This window comes from Sus scrofa, chromosome X (assembly GCF_000003025.6).
Source record: "Sus scrofa isolate TJ Tabasco breed Duroc chromosome X, Sscrofa11.1, whole genome shotgun sequence".
Taxonomy (NCBI): Eukaryota; Metazoa; Chordata; class Mammalia; order Artiodactyla; family Suidae; genus Sus; species Sus scrofa.
The window spans coordinates 58,145,412-58,164,214 of record NC_010461.5 but is presented as its reverse complement, the minus strand read 5'-3'; the positions used below and the strand labels follow the sequence as shown (position 1 = coordinate 58,164,214).

The 18,803-nt window shown below is 44.5% G+C and overlaps 1 protein-coding gene and 1 pseudogene across 1 annotated transcript; both read left to right on the top strand.

The window, feature by feature from the left end:
• Positions 1,698-9,077, top strand: LOC100622164 (annotated as a pseudogene).
• Positions 9,036-14,913, top strand: RPS4X (ribosomal protein S4, X-linked). The gene is given in 7 exon segments (NM_001204283.1): positions 9,036-9,087; positions 10,082-10,159; positions 10,643-10,823; positions 11,184-11,281; positions 12,674-12,845; positions 13,556-13,713; positions 14,137-14,913. Coding segments are annotated over 7 exon segments (792 nt in total). The 5' UTR covers positions 9,036-9,084; the 3' UTR covers positions 14,239-14,913.

Sequence of the window (18,803 nt, the reverse complement as noted above, 5' to 3'; positions counted from 1 at the left end):
GCTACAAAAGGACAAATAGTGTATGATTCCACTTAAATAAGATACCTAGAATAGGCATATTCACATAGAGACAGAAAGTAGAATAGAGGTTACCAGGGGCTGGGGGCAGAGGGGGGGAAGAGGAGCTATTGTTTAAGGGGTGCAGAGTTTCTGTGTGGAAACATGAAAATGTGCTGAAAGTGAATGGTTGTGACAGTTGCACAACATTGTGAATGTACTTAACGCCACTTAATTGTACACTTTAAAATGGTCAAAAATGGTATGCGATGCAGAAATCCCACTCCTGGGCATATATCCAGAAAAGATGAAAACACTAATTTGAAAAGATACATGTATCCAATATTCATAGCACTATTTACAATAACCAAGACATGGAAGCAACCCAAGTGCCCACCAAAAGATGATTGGTTTAAGATGTGTTATATCTATACAATGGAATATTACTCATCCATAAAAAAGAATGAAATATACCATTGGCAGCAACATGGATGGACCTAGAGAATATCATAGTATGTGAAGCAAGTCAGACAGAGAAAGACAAATATTACATGAAATCACTTATATGTAGAATCTACAAAATAATACAAATGAATCTACATACAAAACAGAAACAGACACCCAGACATAGAAAATAAACTTACGGTTACCAAAAGGGAAAGGTGGGGGGAGGGATAAATTAGGAGTTTGGAATTAGCATATACACACTACTATATATAAACTAGATAACCTGCAAGGACTTATTGTATAGCACAGGGAAATCTACCCAATATTCTTTAATAACCTATATCAGAAAAGAATCTGGGGGAAAAATGGATACATGTATATGTATAACTAAAGCACTTTTCCATATACCTGAAACTAACACAATATTGTAAAGTAGCTACACTCCAATATCAAATCAAATTAATTTTAAAATTTGGAGTTCTCTGGGGAGTTCCCATCGTGGTGCAGTGGTTAACGAATCCGACTAGGAACCATGAGGTTGCGGGTAAGATCCCTGCCCTTGCTCAGTGGGTTAAGGATCCGGTGTTGCCATGAGCTGTGGTGTAGGTTGCAGACACGGCTTGGATCCCCGTTTTGTTGTGGCTCTGGCTAGGCTGGCGGCTACAGCTCCAATTGGACCCCTAGCCTGGGAACCTCTATATGCCACGGGAGCAGCCCAAGAAATGGCAAAAAGACAAAAAAAAAAAAAAATATTTGGAGTTCTCCTGTGGCACAGCCGGTTACGAATCTGGTGTTGTCACTGCAGTGGCTCAAGTCACTGCTATGGTGTGGGTTTGATCCCTGGCCTGGGAATTTTTGTATGCCATGGGCATAGCCAAAAAAAAAATAATTAAAAAATTGACTAGAATGTGGTGCAATCAGATCCCAGCAGCAGTTGCAGTGGCTCTTGCCTTTTCTGGCTCACCTTGCTATCACCTTTTTTATTTTTTTAGGGCCACACCTGCAGCATAGGGAGGTTCCCAGGCTAGGGGGTCAAATTAGAGCTGTAGCCACCAGCCTACGCCACAGCCACAACAACACAGGATCCAAGCTGCATCTGTTCTACACCACAGTTCACAGCAACACCAGATCCTTAACCCACTGAGCGAGGCCAGGAATCAAACCTGTGTCCTCATGGATACTAGTTGGGTTCATTACAGCTGAGCCACAGCAGGACCTCCTCACCTTGCTATCTCCTTTTTGCTTCCAGTAATATGGCCTCCAGTATGACTGTCTCTGATGGGGTCTTCAAAGTGTTCACTGACATAAAAGTGCCTGAGTCTTTGACACCAGAGGAAGTGAAGGAATGCAAGAAGGGGGTGCTCTTCTGCCTGAGCAAGGACAAGAACATCATCCTGAAGGAAGGCATGGAGATCCTGGTACATGATGTGGGCCAGTCTGTGGATGACCCTTAATGCCACCTTTGTCAAGATGCTGCCAGGCTAGGACTGCCACTAAGCCCTCTATGACACAAACTATGAGACTAAGGAGGGCAAGAAGGAGGACCTAGTGTTCATCTTCTGGGCTCCTGAGTCTGCATCCCTTAAGAGCAAAATGATCTACGCCAGCTCCAAGGACACCATCAAGAAGGTAACAGGAGTCAAGGATAAATTAGAAGCAAACTGCTATGAGGAGGTCGAGGACTGCTGCACTCTGGCAGAAAAGTTGGGTTTCATCTTCCTGGAGGGGCAAGCCTTTGTGAGTCCCCTCCAGCCAGCCCCCTGCCTGGAGCATATGGCAGCCCTAGACCTGCCCACTGGGGTTGCAGGCTGCCCCCTTCCTGTCAGACCAGAGGGGCTGGGGGGATTTCAGGAGGGGAAGGGCAATCCCTTCACCCCACTTGCCAAACCCCACCCCGCAACCTCCTGGACCTTCCTCCTCCTCCCTTTATCCCTGACCTTCCCAAAATACTTTTTATTTTTTTTGTCTTTTTAGGGCCACACCTGCAGTATATGGAGGTTATTTGATGCTCATCAGATTCATTTCAGCTGAGCCACAACGGGACCTCCCCAAACTGCTTTGGATTTTCTGATTTCTCTTGGGTTGAAGCAGATCAAGTTCCCTCCAGGCATCCCTGTTTGGGGGGAGGGCTTATTTTTTTAACACCCCAAATTCCCTACCTGTTCCTCCCTTTCCCCACGCTGCCAACTTCTAACTGCAATAGTGACTCTGTGCTTGTCGGCTTAGTTCTGTGTGTAAATAAAAAGATGTGGAGATGACCCCTCCCTGCATTGCCTGGTTCCCCTCCCCTTTTTCCCCTGGCCACAGCCACTCATGGAAGCAAGACCAATAAGGGATCTTCTGTTAAAAAAAAAGTGTTGTCTTGAGGTGCAGCAGGTTAGGGATCCAGCATTGTTATCATTGCATTGGCTCTGGTCACTGCTGTGGCATGGGTTCGATCCCTGGCCCAGGAACTTCCGTATGCCATGAGTATAGCCATAAAAGGGGGAAAGAAAAGAAAAGAAAGACTTATAGGAGTTTGCATCATGACTCAGTGGAAACAAATCTGACTAGCATCCATGAGGACTCAGGTTCAACCCCCGGCCTCATTCGGTTGGTTAAGGATCTGGTGTTGCCATGAGCTGTGGTATAGGTCGCAGACATAGCTCAAATCTGGCATTGCTGTGGCTGTGGCATAGGCTGGCAGCTGTAGATCCGATTTGACCCCTAGCCTGGGAAACTCCACATGCCCCCAGTACAGCCCTAAAAACGGCCAAAAAAATAAAAGACCTATATAGAAATGTTCATAGCAGCTTTATCTGTAATCACCCCAAAATGGAAACAACCCAAATGTCTATCCACAGGTAAATAGATAAACTAATGATGGTATACATACATGTGTACATGCATATATACATACATGTACCGTATGATATATACTATGAGCTACTACTCAGCAGTAAAAGGAATAAACTATTGATACATGCAACAACATGGATGAATGTCAAAATACTTACATATAATGAGTGAAAGACGCTAGACAAAAGAGTGCAGATTTCCATTTATGCAAAATTCTAGAAAATGCAAATTAATCAATAGTAACAGGAAGCAATCAAGAGTTATCTGGAAATGAAGGGGGAGGAGCTGGAGTGAGGAATACCAAGAGACAGGAGAAAACTTGGGGTTAATGGACATGTTCATTATCTTAGTTATGATGGTTTCATTGGGTGTATACATACACACATCAAAATCTGTCAAAATGTATACTTTAAATATGCGCCATTTATTGTATGTCAATTATTCCTCAATAAACCTGTTGGAAAAATAAGTTTCAGAAGGAAGTAGACAGTAGTAATCTGGAGGGAACTGAAGCACTAATTCATTGATTGAGTTACTATGCTCTATGCATTTGATACATCACCTCTGATTCTTACAACAAAAATTGTTATCCCAGCTTCCCTGGTGTTGCCACTACAGCGGCGTGGGTCGCTGCTGTGGCTTGGGTTGGATCCCTGGTCAGGAAATTTCCACATACCACAGCCATGGCCCCGCCCCCCAAATAGTTATCCCTATTCTCTAGATAAGGAACCTGTGGTTCAGAGAGGCAAAGCTACTTGCTCAAGGGCACACAGTGATAGATTCAAAGTATACTCTTTCCACTCTGCCTCACCATCTCCCAGCAATTTGAGAAATGGAGGAGAAGGTTGTGCTGATTCATGGATTACTGACAAGAAGTTGATCAGGGACTATGAGGCATGAAGGCTACTCTTTAAAATGGAGGGTGAGGAGCTTAGACCACTACACTCCTGGTGTGACTTATGAGCATGAACCATTCATACACATCCTTTCCCTCTCGTAATCTTGGATGGGATCCTTAAGATGTACATCTCAGCTCCCTACTCACCATCTTCCATGCCCACACTTACAGAAATAGAACCTGTACTACATGATTTCATTTATGATATGCTGAAACAAAGAAGACCAAGATCATTCAATAGATTGCAGTGAGAAAACTGGCTAGCCATTTGGGGTGAAAATAGATGTTTTTCAGTTTGTCTGTTTACTCTATCAACTTCAAGTGATAAAGAATGAAATCTATGTTATTAAGTGGAATTGAGTATTTAGCAGATTTTTGAAGTAAGGGTAACTTTCTAAGCTTTGAATTGACAAGAAGAAATTACGAGAGAAAAGATTAACAGGTTTTGCTCTATAAAATTTTGAAACTTTGGACATAGAAAAATTTAACCAAAAGAAAAGTCACTAATTGCTAAAAAAAAAAAAGATCTGCCTCAAACATGACAAAAGATGAACTTCTGTGTTTATACAGCACTCACGCAAATTGATCAGAAAATCACACCCCCCAAAGACTAATGGGCAGGGATACTTCACACAAGAGGAAATGCAATGAGTAAACGAACATATGGCAAAATGTTCAACCTCACCAGTGATTTTTTTGAAGTGCAAATTAAAACAATTACATTAGCAAAAGTTAAAAATAAGTGATTACCAGGCTGGCACAAGTGTAGCAAAATTGCAAGGATTCTCTGAGCAAGGTTTTTGGCAATACGCATACACTACTACTGAAGTGTTCAGACTCAACATAGCGCTCCCCTTTTAACAGTTACTGCCAACCACTCCTATGGACTAAGCATGCACGGGTGCACCAGTGCTCCCCTATGGAAGTCTCCAGTCCAGACCTACACCTGAGCTCAGACTTGTGTCTATAAACATCTCCATCCAGCTGATGCCCCTCGCTCCTTGGCCCCACGTCTCACACCAAGCATTTCTGCTCCTCCTCCTAATTCCCGTGAAGGTACCACTGAATCACCAAACTTCATTACCTCCCTGTCCCTCATCCCTACACACACGTCATTTCCAAGTTACAGCCTGCCAAATCTCCATCTGCATCTTTTGAATCGGCCCCCTCTTCCTCCATCCCACAGTCACAGACCCTTCCGCTTCTTGCTTGTATTGTTGAAATAGCCCTGACCCATCTCCTCCAAGCCACTCTTACTTCCTTCAAACCATTCTACTGGGAGCAGTCAGAGTTATCATTATAAAGCACAAAGCTGATCCTGTCCTCTTTAAAAATCTTTCAATGGTTCCCCATTGTCTACCTACAGGCTAAAGTCCAAATTCTTTAGCAGCCCTCCCAGTTCCAAACTGCCTTGCCACCAGCTCTCCTCTGAAGAGCTTCTTCTGGTTTTCCATCCCCTCCTCCCAGCCTGCCTCTCCCATTGTAATGTGAATTCCTTGAGAGCAGGAACTAGATCTTAATCATCTCTGTTTCCCTGGCTCATAATACACAGCTTGACACAGAGTAGGCACTCAATAAATGTTGGGTGAAGGAATGGATTTATTCTAAGGAAAGCATTCCACTGAAGGAAAAAGCTGCATAAAGGAAACTGTTCACCATAGCATGATTCATAATAAAAGAAAAAGTACAAAAAACTAAATGTTCAAAAATAAGGAACTTTTATTAATTATAGGATATCCATTTAATGGAATATGATGCAGCTGTTAAAATTCTCATTATGAAGATTATGTAGCAACTCAGAAAGTGTTCATAATATAATAAAGGCAGAATACAAAATGGTCTGTATGCTAGGACTAAAATTATGTAAAAGTATGCATGCACACAAACCCATCAAAATGAGAACAGGAGCAGGAACAAATGAATACAGATGATGTGTTTAGGGTGCTTGGGGAGGTACTGTTTGTGATTTTCCTAGCTCTTTCCAAATTCCCTTTATTGTTGTTAGAATGTCATTTGTGCATAAATACAAATTGACAGAAAAAAATATCCCCCCAAAGGTGATTTGATTCCATCAAGTCCTTGGACAAGCTGTGGTACAAAAACAAACCACTGACCTGGGAGGCGAGAGACCAGCCTCCCCAACCCTTCCCTCTCCACCCTGCAACTGGCTCCGTGATCTTAAGTGAAATCTGGAGCTCTAAACCAACCATTTTCTCCTATCATCTCAAGCTGAAGTCCATGGTCATGCCTCCCTCCCAAATGAACTCCCATCATTTCTGTTAGCGGCACCACCATCTTCCCAGTTTCCTCAGACTGAAAACCTCACAAAGCCCCTTCTATTGTCTCGTCACCTTCACTCCCTCTCTAATCCTCACCTCCAACCAATTGCCCCTTCTTCCCAATACTTTCCAATAATCTTCTATAGCATGCTTTACTATGGGCCCAGTTTAGACAAAGAGGAACGCCTGCCCTCCTACTGAATACTGTCTGATTGAAAAGAGTTGTTTTTTTCCCCTCTCTTGCTCCTTGGCAGACTGCTGAGGGGCCAAGTGGAGGGCCGACTGGGACACATAAGATGGAACCTCCTGGGTTAGGAGAAGCTTGATTCCATGGTGGGGAAGTGGAAGGAGTTCAGGCAGAGGCTGGATGCTCTTTTGGAGAGTGTAGTGAGACTCAGCACAATGAGTGGCATGTTGATGCCATTCATTCGACAAGTATTTACCAAGTGCTGGCCCCAGCGACTAAGCTCTCTGTTAGGTGGCAAAGGGCCTGCCCAGATGAATTGGAGCAGGCTCTTTCATGGAAATGCTCACAGCCTAGTGGAGGACAACAGGGAAGCTAGTCATTACCAACCCAATGTGGTATAGTGTTGTCGTACAGTTTGAATAGAGGGCTCTGGGGCAAAAGAATGTGGCACTGACCCTGCCAGAGCAAAGCCAGGGCTCACAGAGCTAGAGGGACCTGAGCTGACAAGCAGGATTAGGTGCCCAGGAAGAGGGTTGGGTTTCCCATGCATTTCCAAGCTGAGGGGATCATCAGGTCCGCCAACTTGTAAAAGGCAGCTTTCTCAGAGCAGTAGCACCTTGGAGTGGCCTAAGCTTTGAGGTTTGGGATAGCGTAAGGGAGCAAAGGGTGTCCAAGTTAAGGAAGTGGCAAGTGACAGGCAGAGGGACCTGAGGCATCAGGCAGGAGGCCCAAGGGCAGTTTCAAAGTAGGGAAATAACATGATCAGATCTAAGTCTCAGATAACTGGATGGTCTCTAATGTCCCCTCTCTTTCCTGAGACTTTATGATAAATGCCACATGTGTTGTGCAGAAATCGAGGGGTAGAGTTCAAACAGAGATCCTACCCTCCCACCCCCTAGGCTGCACCCCCTTGGCAATCTGCAGAGAAGCTGGAGGGAAAAAACATTGGCTCTTCCCAATAGTATGGGCAGGTTGGCTGGCTCGAGGGAACTTGGAAGAAGGAACAGAAAAAATACGCTTAATAAATAATATTGAATATTTATTTTAATGTGTTTTTAGGAGTTCCCGTCGTGGCTCAGTGGTTAACGAATCTGACTAGGAACCATGAGGTTGCAGGTTCGATCCCTGGCCTTGCTCAGTGGGTTAAGGATCTGGCATTGCCCTGAGCTGCGGTGTAGGTTGCAGATGCGGCTTGGACCCCGCATTGCTGTGGCTGTGGAGTAGCCTGGGGGCTACAGCTCTAATTAGACCCCTAGCCTGGGAACCTCCATGTGCCGCAGGAGCGGCCCTAGAAAAGGCAAAAAGACAACCCCCCCCAAAAAAAAAACAAAAACCTGCACCACAGCAGCAACCGGATCTGCTTCAGTAGTGATGATGCCAGATCAGATCATTAACCCGATTCGCCACAAGAGAACTCCTTATTTATTTATTTATATGGCCGCACCTGTTGCGTAAGGAAGTTCCCAGGCAGAGGATTGAATCTGAGCTACAGCTGCCACCCAAAACTGTGCCACTGTTGAGACCGCCTATCCTTTTTTTTTTTTTTTTTTTTGTCTTTTGTCTTTTTGTTGTTGTTGTTGCTATCTCTTGGGCCGCTTCCGCGGCATATGGAGGTTCCCAGGCTAGGGGTCTATCGGAGCTGTAGCCATCGGCCTATGCCAGAGCCACAGCAACGCGGGATCCGAGCCGCGTCTGCAACCTACACCACAGCTCACGGCAACGCCAGATCGTTAACCCACTGAGCAAGGGCAGGGACCGAACCCGCGACCTCATGGTTCCTAGTCGGATTCGTTAACCACTGCGCCACGACGGGAACTCCCGCCTATCCTTTTTTAACTGAAGAATAGTTAGTTGATTTACAATGTTGTCTTAGTTTCAGGTGTACAGCAAAGAGATTCAGTTACATATGTGTATATGTATATATATTGTCTATATATGTATATATATTCTTTATATCTATATTCTTTTTCAGATTATTTTCCTTTATAGTTTATGACAAAATATTACATATAGTTCCTTGTGCTATAGAGTAGGACCTTGTTTATCTCAATATATTCTACTGATAATAGGATCATGTGTAGGTAGAACTAGTAGCCTCACTTTTTCCTCTCCTCGAAGGCAGGGAGCTTGCCTAGTGCACCTTTGTCCAGCACCTAACACAGAATCATGCGCCCCAAAGACGCTCAGCAAATACCCGAGCGGGGAGGGCGGGAAAGGGGAGGGAGGAAATCGTCCTTGGGAGACACCCCTTTTTTCGGTGGAGGTTCCCAAGCTCGGGACCTCTGACCTCCCACCAGCAGGTGGCAAGATAGCCTCCCCGCGCGCCACGAAGGGGCGGAGCTGGGAGGAGCGTCCGAGGTTCCGGCGCGCGCAGCCGCGGACCTTCTTTTCTCCGCGCGCCGGAAGGAGGCGGACCTCTTTTCGTGCCTAGCGCAGCCATGGTAAGGTGGCTTCTTGGGGAGCTCTTGGGACCCATCAGCCTCCATCCTCCCAGGGCTGGGGCTGCCCGGGGTTGCGGGGCTCCCGCAGGGGGTCGCCGGGCGGAAACGAAGGGAGAGCAGCAGGCGGGGTGGGCCTAGGGGGGCTCGAGAGCGAAGGCGAACGCGGGTCCCCGGCCGGCCCGGGGATGGGGGTTGGGGAGTTGGAGATCGATGCCGCTGGCGGGAAGGCCTCTGTCTTCGGGCCGGCCACACCCGGCCACGGATCCTGCGGCCTTGGGAGGAGCGTCTTGCTTCCCAGACCGGAGCCCAGGCTGGCCCCGGAGGACAGACGTCAGGCCTCGGGCGGGTGGAGAAACTTTTTGCTGTGTTTTTGGTACGGCCTGACTTCATGACTTTAGGTAGTGTGGCCAGTAAGTAATATTACAGAGGCTTCCGCATTCTAAGGTGAAAAACTCACTTTCAGAGTTCGAGGAAGCAGCTATTGGCACGTGGTTGTGCCGAGGTCAGATTAAATCTCGCATCAAATACTTAAAAAACCAGAAATGCTCAGTTGGATAAGTAGAAGCACAGATTGAGTTCTGGTCCGTTTTCTGTTGCTGGCCGGTTGTGCGCCACGAGGTCCACCCCAGGCTATTTCACCAACATACTCTCCTCGAAAAAGACAGCCTCTAGAATCAGGCGCTTGGAAACAGTAACATGTAGATACTTAGTAACATGAAATGCTGTTTTGAGAGACAGTAATCACTTAGTATTCTTTTTGTACAGTAAGAAAGTTGACTATGGTTTATGGAACCTATAGTATTTGCTAGATACTGTGTATGCATTCGCTTCTGCCTTTTATCACGTGGCTTTATGCTTTTTTTTTGTTTGTTTGTTTTTAACATTGTCCACATTTTGTTGAAGAGGAAACAGACTCGCTCTTCTTTCAAGGATGGCTTATAAGACCTGAAACCATTTAACAGTATTAAAATTTACAACTTTGAAACTCTTTCAGGCTCGTGGTCCCAAGAAACATCTGAAGCGCGTAGCAGCTCCAAAGCATTGGATGCTGGATAAACTGACCGGTGTGTTTGTAAGTATCTTAAGGGACATCTTTCACAATTTTATTGAGATAAAATTGACGTATTTAAGAGACACGCTTTATATTGTTCCTTTATGTGCCAAGCATCCCTGATTACCATGTCCAAAAAAATGTTCCCTGCAGTGCCTCCCAAAAGTCATTTTTTTGGGGGGGGGGGGGCAGAACTAGAGGAAGACTTGTCTGTTCTTGAAGGCCCTGTGTATCTAGCTGCACCCTACCTTACTGTAGCATAATAATTCTGTGCCTCATTCCGTATACCACAATTTGGGTAGATGCAGGACTTCAAATATTAACAGGTCTGGTCCTCTGAAAGGGGAAATGCTGGAAAACTTGGAGGTCTGGAATAGTTTTGTGGGCCTTGAAGGCCTCTCTTGTTTACTCAAATTGAGGGGGTGACAGTGGTGGATTGCAGGACTTGAGAGGTGGTTTGAGTGAATCCCAACAATGAGATTTTTTTAAAAAATCGTTTTACAGGCTCCTCGTCCATCTACTGGTCCCCACAAGTTGAGGGAATGTCTCCCCCTCATTATTTTCCTAAGGAACAGACTTAAGTATGCCCTAACAGGAGATGAAGTAAAGAAGATATGCATGCAGCGTTTCATTAAGATAGACGGCAAGGTCCGCACTGATATAACCTACCCCGCTGGTTTTATGGGTAAGTGGTTAGTGATGGGCACTTCATGGCTCCTGAACTCCTTCTCTGAAAAGGTAGTTGTATTAAATACAACTTTTATCAGTCTCAGAAACATAGCATGACCGTCCCCCTCACGAGTTTACTTCATATTGCAGGGCTGCAAATCATAAATTATTTTTCAAAACCAGATTTCAGTTCTCTAAATTTTACATGTCATGAAAAAAAGGATTTTGAAACATTAAAGGTTAGCTAGCCACTATTGATTGTAGGAACCCTAGTTGGTATTCAAAATACGGAGGTTTTTTTTTCTTCTTAAAGTGACGTTATTGCTCAGCATAGGGTAGTGTGGGTCACTATAGTAACCTTAGTGTTTTATGTCAGATGTCATCAGCATTGACAAGACTGGAGAGAATTTCCGTCTGATCTATGACACCAAGGGTCGTTTTGCTGTTCATCGTATTACACCTGAGGAGGCCAAGGTGAGTGTTGCAAACAGGCTGAGCCAAAATTTAAGTACATGGGCTGATCATTGTGGTGAGGTAGGTACATTAAGATTCCTTAGAGAGGAATAGCAGCTGGTCAGCAATTGAGTGTGTTTTGTCATGTATGCTATTCTGTATCATGTAATTAAAAGTTCTGTTAACAGCTGTATAGCAGTGTGTTGCTGGATATCTAATAATTGACTCCTATTTGAAGTTAACATCTTCAACAGATGGTTTTCTTTTTATCTTATTATTATTTTTTGTCTTTTTGTAGGGCCGCACCTGCGGCATATGGAGGTTCCCAGGCTAGGGGTCGAATCAGAGCTACAGCTGCCGGCCTACACCACATCTCGTGGCAGTGCCAGATCCTTAACCCACTGAGAGAGGCCAGGGATGGAACCAGCAACCTCATGGTTCCTAGTCGATTTGTTTCCGCTGTGCCACAATGGGAACTGCAGATGGTTTTCTTTTTTTAATGGAAGAAAAATCCAGCTGATTCTAGTTGACTTTTTCTGAGAGGAGAGTGGTTTCTAGGAACTTGTATTTATGAGCATCTGAAAGTATGGGTCTTTTGAGGATAGAGGGCCAGAAGACCAATATACTGTCAGTCCAATAGGCCCTTTGTCTACCTTTACTCTGGGGCCGGGGGAAAGGTATTAATGGATAGGACCAATAACCTTTGGGGCATTAGTTTGAAATACCTCAAAGGTTACAGGCATTGATTATTTAATCCAGTTTGTTGTGATGATTTTATGTAAAAGTTCGTGACTTCTTGAATTATTGGCTGTAAATGAAGGTTAATTCAATTGGGTGATTCAGCTCCTAATTTCCTTAGTTGCCTTGTTATCAGCAGACTGGAGGGCATGTCCCGTGGTATTGAGGTGATTTGATTTACTTAAAGGGTGTCCTAGGAGTGCAAACTCAAATGGTTTGTGAAATATTTGTTGATGGGATCATAGTTGGCTTTTGTGAAAAGAGGCACTTGTTAGCTCTCCGGGTGAGTTGGAGGGAAAATTCAGAGACATTCTTCCCAGCTCAGGGAAAGGGGGAGGTGATTTGCATTGGAGGGAAAGAAATGGTGATCAGCCCACCAGCACCTGGGAGTTTGAGGTTATGGGGCCTTCATTGCCTTGAGCTTTAATTTTGAGGGTAATGCAGTGCTACAAAGAAAATACGTAATAGGAAGTTAAACAAGCCAAGGAAGAAACAATGTGCAGAATGAATTTATGGAGGGTGGGAAGAAAAGTCAGGGACACCATTATTCAGCTGGGTAAATGAGATGTTGCATTTTTTTAAGCTGTTAACTTGTAGCTTTAAGAGAGCAATTTTGTGTACCTGGAGTATAGTGCATGTATGCTAGACTAATGGGGCTAACCCTTGGGTTTCTAGTACAAGTTGTGCAAAGTGAGAAAGATATTTGTGGGCACAAAAGGAATCCCTCACCTGGTCACCCACGATGCCCGTACCATCCGCTACCCTGATCCCCTCATCAAGGTGAATGACACCATTCAAATTGATTTGGAGACTGGCAAGATCACTGATTTCATCAAATTTGATACTGGTAAGCGTCCTCTGCTACTTGGGCATTCTCTTTAAAGCCCAAGCATAAGGAGAGTTCTTTGTTGTGGGTGTTTTTTGGTTTTTAAGTTAATTATATAATCAAACATTATGACTTGTATGGGGCCTGGGTCTGTACCCTGGTTTCGTTTGGCATTCTTGAGCTCTCTGATTCTGGTGCGCACCTAATTAGCAACTGTAGCTAGATGTCTTGAGGTAAGGAATTGGGAAGGAGGCAACTTTAAGGAATGTCCAGGGAATGTGTAATGTCTTATTTCAAGCATGGCTTTGTAGTAGCAGTGAGGATTAGGCAGGGAAATTTGTTCTGAATTGGCGGGGGGGGGGATTCAGCTAAGAATGTCTTCAATGATGGTATGGTAAAGCTGTGAAGGGCTCTCTGTGAAAATGGCTTGCCAGCTGGGCAGTGCATTCTGACCAAGAAGCTAACCAGCTTAATTGAGATACAGCCCTTGATAAATGCTTTCATCCCCCAAATCTGTCTGCAACAGTAGCAGAGAATTGTGCCTTGAAGGAACAGTAGTCATCTAGGCAAGACCTGGTAAGGACCAGGCAAAGTGGGTACAGTGGAATTTTATCAGCTGTGCAGGAAGGATAGGGCAGATCTTAGGAGGACAACTTCCTTTCAGACCTGTCCATCACTCACTACACTGGGCAAAGTGCCTTGGTCCTGAGCAGATTGTTTCTTCTGCCTAGGTAACCTATGCATGGTGACTGGAGGTGCTAACCTGGGAAGAATTGGTGTGATCACCAACAGGGAGAGACATCCTGGTTCTTTCGATGTAGTCCATGTGAAAGATGCCAATGGCAACAGCTTCGCCACCCGGCTCTCCAACATTTTCGTTATTGGCAAAGTAAGTCTGGGTTCCCTTTCCTCTCTAGTACCAGGAAGCCTGTAAATGCAAGTACTGCTGGGATTGCAAGACCTGGCTCTACTAAACCTAGTGTAAAGCCTCTCTGGGATAAGGCTCATAGCAGGGCTGGGACGGACCAGTGGAGGACCAGATCACCTGGGTGGTGAAAAATGCCAGTAATGGGATGAATATACCTTATAATTAGGTTCTTTAATTTATACCCATAGGGGGTTTTGTTTGGGGGTTTAAAGTAGGTGTTTCTGATAATCAACTGGCATCCAAGTGTCTTAAGACTTCCTGGCTATTGCTGAGTGCTTTTTTTCACTTTCCTCTGGATGAGAAGACAAATGTAGCATGTGCCAACCTGTTAATGGAGTTGGTGTGTGGAAAAAGGCTTTGATTCTTCTCGTTCTTCTCCTCCAGGGCAACAAACCATGGATCTCTCTTCCCCGTGGAAAGGGTATTCGCCTCACCATTGCTGAGGAGAGAGACAAGAGACTGGCGGCCAAACAGAGCAGTGGATAAAATGATCTATAGGTGACATGATTGGAAAAGTCTTTATACTTAATTAATTAAAGATTGCCGCATAATTAATAGTCTCTTTTGGTGTTTGTGGTTTGGGATTTAGATTTTCCTTTCTACTTCTCTGACATGAAAAGTAGATTGAATTTTTAAGGCGGGCTTAGGCATTCCAGATGTGGATTTCCTGTGTCTCCTGTAGGCTAGGCTTGGGTGGTGGTGGGAGGGAGGGAGAACACATCAAACTTGGCAAAGAGGGAGCAGCAAGTAACTCAATAATGGAGAGTGCCAGGGAAGCCCATAATGTCAAGCCCTCTTACTTGGGCTAGGAACTTAGCTACCCTGATAGGTTGTTAGCTTGTGAAAACAAAAAAAAATCAGTGTCCTTATCTTTATTGTACTACCGCATCCATGAGCCTGGCTCATCTGTTTTCCCCTTTCCTGTGCCCAGCTTTCCAAATGGCAGGGTGAAAAATGTCCAATTGGAAGCAGTGAGATCCTGTATAGCACAGGGAACTATGTCTAGTCACTTGTGATGGATCATGATGGAGGATAATGTGAGAAAAAGAATGTATATATATATGTGTGTGTGACTGGTTCACTTTGCTGTATAGTAGAAAATTGACAACACTGTAAACCAACTATAATGGAAAAAAATAAAAATCATTAAAAAAAGCTCAACTGTGCATACAGGTCATTATAAATGTTGCTGTTGTGTAAAGCAATACAACAACAGCTATATTGTAGAGCAGTACACTTATTTGGTACTCATTCTTCCAGCTGCCACTGCTTTCAGCCCTCAATTCCATTCCTCAGGACTGCAAAACCAAACTGTTTGCTTGTTAGTCTCCAGAAGAGGTGGCCAACTCTTAGACCTGTTTCTCATTTCAAGCCCAGGGTCTTCTACAAGAGTAACGATTATCCTGCGTTGTGATACCAATCAGCCCTTAGCCTACAAAGTTTCTTCCTGCCGGGAAGGAAAACCCACCTTGGCCTCCCTATAGCAGAGCTCAGTCTTCCTACTATGGGCCAGGTAACTTGTGGGTGTCTGTCCTGTGTATTGTGGGATGTTAGGCAGCATGCATGGCCTCTACCCACTAAATGTAAGTATGTCCTTCTGCCAAGTGATAACCAGAAAATGACAAGACATTGCTAGTCCCCCTAATCCCCAGCAAAGTTGCCCTGTGGATCTTTTGCCACCTTCCATTTAATAGCATCACTTGAGCTATGGGCCACTCACACTTGTATATCATCCCCATGACAGAATTTAGGGGTGAGAAGTGGGCGGTTATGGCCATACCTGCAGTATGTGGAAGTTCCAGAATAGGGGTTGAACCAGAGCTGCATTTGTTTTCTGCTTTTTAGGGCCACACTCACAGCACATGGAGGTTCCCAGGCTAGAGGTCAAATCGGAGCTACGGCTGCCGGCTTACCAGCCACAGCAATGTCAGATCAGAGGCACGTCTACAACCACAGCTCAGGGCAACACCAGATCATTAACCTACTGAGTGAGGCCAGGAATTCAACCTGCGTTCTCGTGGATGCTGGTCAGATTTGTTTCTGCTGAGACCCAATGGGAACTACCTGAGCTGCATTTGAAACACTCACTGCACCACAGAGTGAACTCCGAAAAAGTTTGTTCAGACCCCTTTATCCATTTGAGGTATGAACCAGTGTAAAATCTGCATATTTAACTGGGTGTATCTAATGGTCATTCTTGGTGCCTAGACATGTGGTCCAGAGGATGAGGAAGCCTGCTGAGGAGCTGTGGCTTGGGGAAGTGTCTCTACCCCTGGCTGGGTCCTGGGCTTGAAATAGAATACTGGTCTTGCCAAAAAACTGAGCAACTTCCAAACTAATCAGCTGAAGGAGGAGGCATGCCCAGGGATCTCCCAAGCACAGGTTTGGCCCCAAATGGCCCTCTGCTTTCCATACTGCAGACTGAAGTACACAATTGGCTGGGTCCACAGGGCCTCTGCTTAAGCAGGAGAAAGGGAATTCTGCAGGAACTGGGTCTCACCAAATCCAGTGGGAAAGGGGTGCAGAAGTGGGCTTGCCAGACACATGTTACTTCAGCCTGTTTGTTGCCAAGAGTGGAGCTTATCCAGAAAGCCAGTTCTGATGAGGGGCCAGGTCAGAAGTAATCTTTATGGTACCCCTTGAGAAACAGGCAGATGAGACAAATGCCAGAGGGCAGAGGTCCCTGAATGCCAATCTCTCCCTGTTATCAGCACCCATAGCTGTACTTTCTTTCCTTCTAAGTTGTCCTAAGTCTCAGCTCAGCAGACGATGGAAATGATTTGAACTTTAGCTAAGGAACCAAAGCAAATATGAGAGATGAGAGGCCTCCAATTTGGTTCTTTCCACAGCGCCATGGTTTCCTAGATGCTAACTGGCCAGCCATCTTGTACAAATGGGGAAATGATGTATTTGGCTGCAGTCTCCTCATCATCAGAATTTTTAAAAACATTTTAAATTTATTTTGGTTTTATTTGTTAAGCTAGCATAAGGTTTTTGGTTTTTTTTTTTTTTTTTTTTTTTTGCTGTATCCATGGCACGTGGAATTTCTCCAGGCCAGGGATAGAATCCACATTGCAGTTGTGACTTGCACCACAGCTGCAGCAATGCTGGAAACTTAACCTGCCTGTGCCTCAAGGGGAACTTCCAGGGAATTTTTTTTTTTTTAAGCAACTAATCCCAAAGTGGGGAAGATTTCCATCCTTACACCAGGTTGTGTCAGTGGACTCGGCCAAAGCAGCCAGGATCATTGGAATGAGCTATAGTTACCAAACTGTATATGGCTTGGGTCTTTGTAGGTTTTTTAAGAATTCTTTGTTTTTTTTTAATTTTTTTTTCTTATCTTTTTTTTTTTTTTTTTTTTTTTTGCCATTTCTTGGGCCACTCCAGCAGCATATGGAGGTTCCCAGGCTAGGGGTCGAATCGGAGCTGTAGCCGCCGACCTACGCCAGAGCCACAGCAACGCGGGATCCGAGCCACGTCTGCAACCTACACCACAGCTCACAGCAACGCCGGATGTTAACCCACTGAGCCCAGGGGCCAGGGTTCGAACCCGCCTGCTCATGGATACTAGTCAGGTTCTTTACCACCGAGCCACAATGGGCACTCCACTCTTGACTCTTTTTGAAATCCAAATCCTTTATTCTTGTTGCTACACCAAATGTTACAGAAAGAACTATATCCACCCCACTGCCCCCTACCTGCACCAATCAGTTCTATCCATTGTCTGCACCATCTAATAATGTCACAGAAAATCCCATTGGTAACACTTTGCCTTTTTTTTTTTTAGGGCCGCACCCACGGCATATGGAGATTCCCAGGCTAGGGATTGAATTGGAGCTGCGGCCGCTGGCCTACACCACAGACACAGCAACGCAGGATCCGAGCTGTGTCTGTGACCTACACCACAGCTCACAGCACCGCTGTATCCTTAATCTACTGAGCGAGGCCAGGAATCGAACCCATAACCTCATGGTTCCTAGTTGGATTTGTCTCCACTGTGCCACGATGGGAACTCCCTCAAGCCACACTTTGGACATGTTCTTGATTCGTCTCCTTTTCTCACACTCCACATATGATTTTATCAGAAAATTCTATTGGCCCTACCTTCAAAATATATCTGGAATCCACATTTGGTGATATTTAGGAATTATTGATAATTCTTAGGGTGATAATCATAAAGAGTCTTTTTTTTGAGAGATACATACTGAAGGGTTTACAGAAGAAATGACAGGCAATCTGGAATTTGCTTTAAAATAACCTAGTGGGTGAGGAATAACTATGAAACAAGATTGACTGACTGTGTACTGATAATATTGAAGTTGGGTGATGGGTGCATGGGGTTCATGACACCAGTCACAACATTTCTGTATGTTTGACATTTTTCACAATAAAGGGACAAATGGTAAAATGTCTGCCCTCCCTCCCAAACAATATCAGACCACTTATCACATGCATTGCTCCCACCCTGGTCTGAGCCACCAACAATTTTTGCCTGCATTATAGATTATAGCGTTATTAACCCCTGCTTTTCAGTTTACCCCAAGGATTTTCCTAGGGATATGCTCATGTGTTTTTCTTAGCTTTTCTAACAATAAATCTTTAACATCCAGCTCTCTGGGGGAAAAAAATGTGTGGTCCTGTTGAGTGTGTCTCCTCACACATGTAGGTTTATCGTTCAATTTTACTGATATAAAAGATGTATAATGATTTGCAGATGATAAGACTCTTTATTGTGAATTTCATATAGCCAGTCGATTGTCATGGAATGTTTTCACTGATTTTTTTTTTTCCAAACTCACAATTGTATCCATATCAACCTATTGTTTATGGTTGCAATCGACAAAGAAAGATAGTTGGTTGATATTTTGTTTACATTAACAAAAGTGAAACAACCAAGACACATGTTAGAGCTTCACTCATTTGTCAGTGATGTGAACAACTTATTTGCTGAGTTAGATAATAGTTTTCCAATATTGAGAGAATGTTTCCTTAAATTTTTTGTACAATTTACAATGTAATGGCAATAAGACATGATACACTTCTAAGTTTTA